General features: G+C 68.7%; 1 protein-coding gene across 1 annotated transcript in view; it reads left to right on the top strand.

The window, feature by feature from the left end:
* Positions 1-1,898, top strand: part of RUSC1 (RUN and SH3 domain containing 1) — a 9,693-nt gene that overhangs the window by 5,595 nt on the left and 2,200 nt on the right. Inside the window, exons 4-8 of the mRNA XM_025212633.1 lie at positions 42-139; positions 318-492; positions 787-892; positions 1,492-1,538; positions 1,687-1,884. Of these exons, the coding sequence (XP_025068418.1) occupies positions 42-139; positions 318-492; positions 787-892; positions 1,492-1,538; positions 1,687-1,884 (624 nt within the window). The remainder of the gene's footprint in view (positions 1-41; positions 140-317; positions 493-786; positions 893-1,491; positions 1,539-1,686; positions 1,885-1,898) is intronic.

The following is a 1,898-nucleotide window of genomic DNA, read 5'->3' as shown; positions in this document are numbered from 1 at the left end:
GCCCCGGGGCCGGGGCCGGGGCCGGGCCGGGCCGGGCTGAGCGCCGCTCTCTGCCCCTCCAGCCCTGCTGGTCGCTGTCAGCGCCTCCGTGGACAAGATCATCGCCCACTTCAGCGCCGCCAGGAACCTGGTGCAGAAGGTGAGGGCCGGGCCGGGCCGGGCCGGGCCGGGGTCCCCGGGGGCGGGCGGCCTGGCTGCTGCTCTGCCCACAGGGACCACAGGATCCTCCCCTGCTGCAGGCCCTGGGGGGCTGGAGACAGCCGGCTCCTGCCCCCCTCCCTGGCTACCAGCATCCAGCCCCCTCTCCTCTTCCCCAGGCCCAGCTGGGGGACAGCCAGCTCAGCCCGGACGTGGGCTACCTGCTGCTGCGCACCTTGTGCCCGGCGCTGTACGCGCTGGTGGGGGACGGGCTGAAGCCCTTCCAGAAGGACATCATCACAGGCCAGAGGAGGAGTTCCCCTTGGAGCGTGGTAGAGGCCTCGGTGAAGCCAGGTAGTCTGTGCGGCGCTTGCTGCAGGGAGGAGGGGATGCCATGCTGCGGGGAGCGGGAGGAGCGCAGGGCAGGCAGCAGAGCCCGAGGGGGTGGGTGCCCCAGATGCAGCAGAGAAACAGGGCGGGAGAAGGGGCACGGGCCTCGTCCCTGCGGGGCTCGCACCTGTTCCCGCAGCACCTCGTCCGCCGGCGCCTGCTGCAGCACGGCCGTGGCGGGCTGTGCCCACGCGCACGCCAGGCGGGGTGCTAAGCGGGGGTGAGTGGCGGTGATTGCCACATACCCTGTGCCCACAGGCCCCGGCACCCGGTCGCTGCAGGCCCTGTACTGGCGCATCTCGCGGCTGGCTCCTCTCAGCAGCAGCAGGCAGCGGTTCCACGCCTTTGTCCTTGGCCTCCTGAAGTAAGTGGTGTCCAGGGCTGCCCCGGGCGCTCTGCCTGGGCGCTGCAGGAGGGGACGGTGCAGTGCAGAGCAAGGCCTCGGCAGCCGCCAATCCCAAGGGCTCCTGAGGGCACGTGCTGCCTAGGCTTGCTCGTGTTGGCACCCTGCGGGTGTGAACTCTCGTGGGGCTGCTCCTGGCTGAGGGCAGCTGTTCAGGGTAGAAGTGGGAGCAGCAAGGGTCCAAGCAAGATGAGCCTGGGGGCAGGTGGCCCTGGGGAGGCATTGCTTTGGCCCTGTGATGGGGAGTGGGGTCAAACCAGGCTCAGCCCTGTGCTTCCCTCTGCCTCCGCACCGGAAAGAGGCCTGAGGCAGGGGCAGGCAGTGGCTCCCTGCTGGGATCCCAGTGTGGGACCCGTGTGTGTCCTTTGGCGCTGGTCTCTGCTACCCTCAGACAGGCTGCACCTGCCCCTCCAGGGCTGGGGTGTCCCTCATGGTCATGTGGAGCCCATGCCCTGGGACGCCCTGGGACGCCCTGGACTGGTTGCTCTGCGCTGCCTGCAGGGAACGCTTTGGGTCTTGTGTGGCGCGGTGCTAACTTAGACGCTTTCTGCCTTGTTCAGCCTGAAGCAGTTGGAGCTGTGGATCTCCCAGTTGCAGAAGAGCCCAGGTAAGGCACAGTGCATGCGCAGGGCCGTGCACAGGGAAGCCCTGGTCTGGGACCTGTGCTGGGAGTCACTCCTGTGGGGGGCAGCTGGGAGCGCTGGGGCGTCCCCTGCGTGGTGCCTGCTCACTGGTGCGGCCCTTGTCTCTCTCAGGTGTCATCTCCGTCCTCTACTTGCCCTCGGCCTTCCTCGCCCTGAGCCAGGGGCCCCTCCCACACTTGGCCGATGAGCTGCTGCTCCTCATCCAGCCCCTCTCCGTGCTCACCTTCCACCTCGACTTGCTGTTTGAGCACCACCATCTCTCTGTGGACATAAGGCCCCTGCCAGACCCTGCCCCTGGCCCGACCCTGGTCCCTGCTTCAGCT

The sequence above is a fragment of the Alligator sinensis genome, unplaced genomic scaffold, assembly GCF_000455745.1.
Source record: "Alligator sinensis unplaced genomic scaffold, ASM45574v1 scaffold1165_1, whole genome shotgun sequence".
NCBI classification, from domain to species: domain Eukaryota; kingdom Metazoa; phylum Chordata; order Crocodylia; family Alligatoridae; genus Alligator; species Alligator sinensis.
The sequence above is the reverse complement of the archived record's forward strand: the minus strand, read 5'-3'. Positions and strand labels throughout refer to the sequence as shown.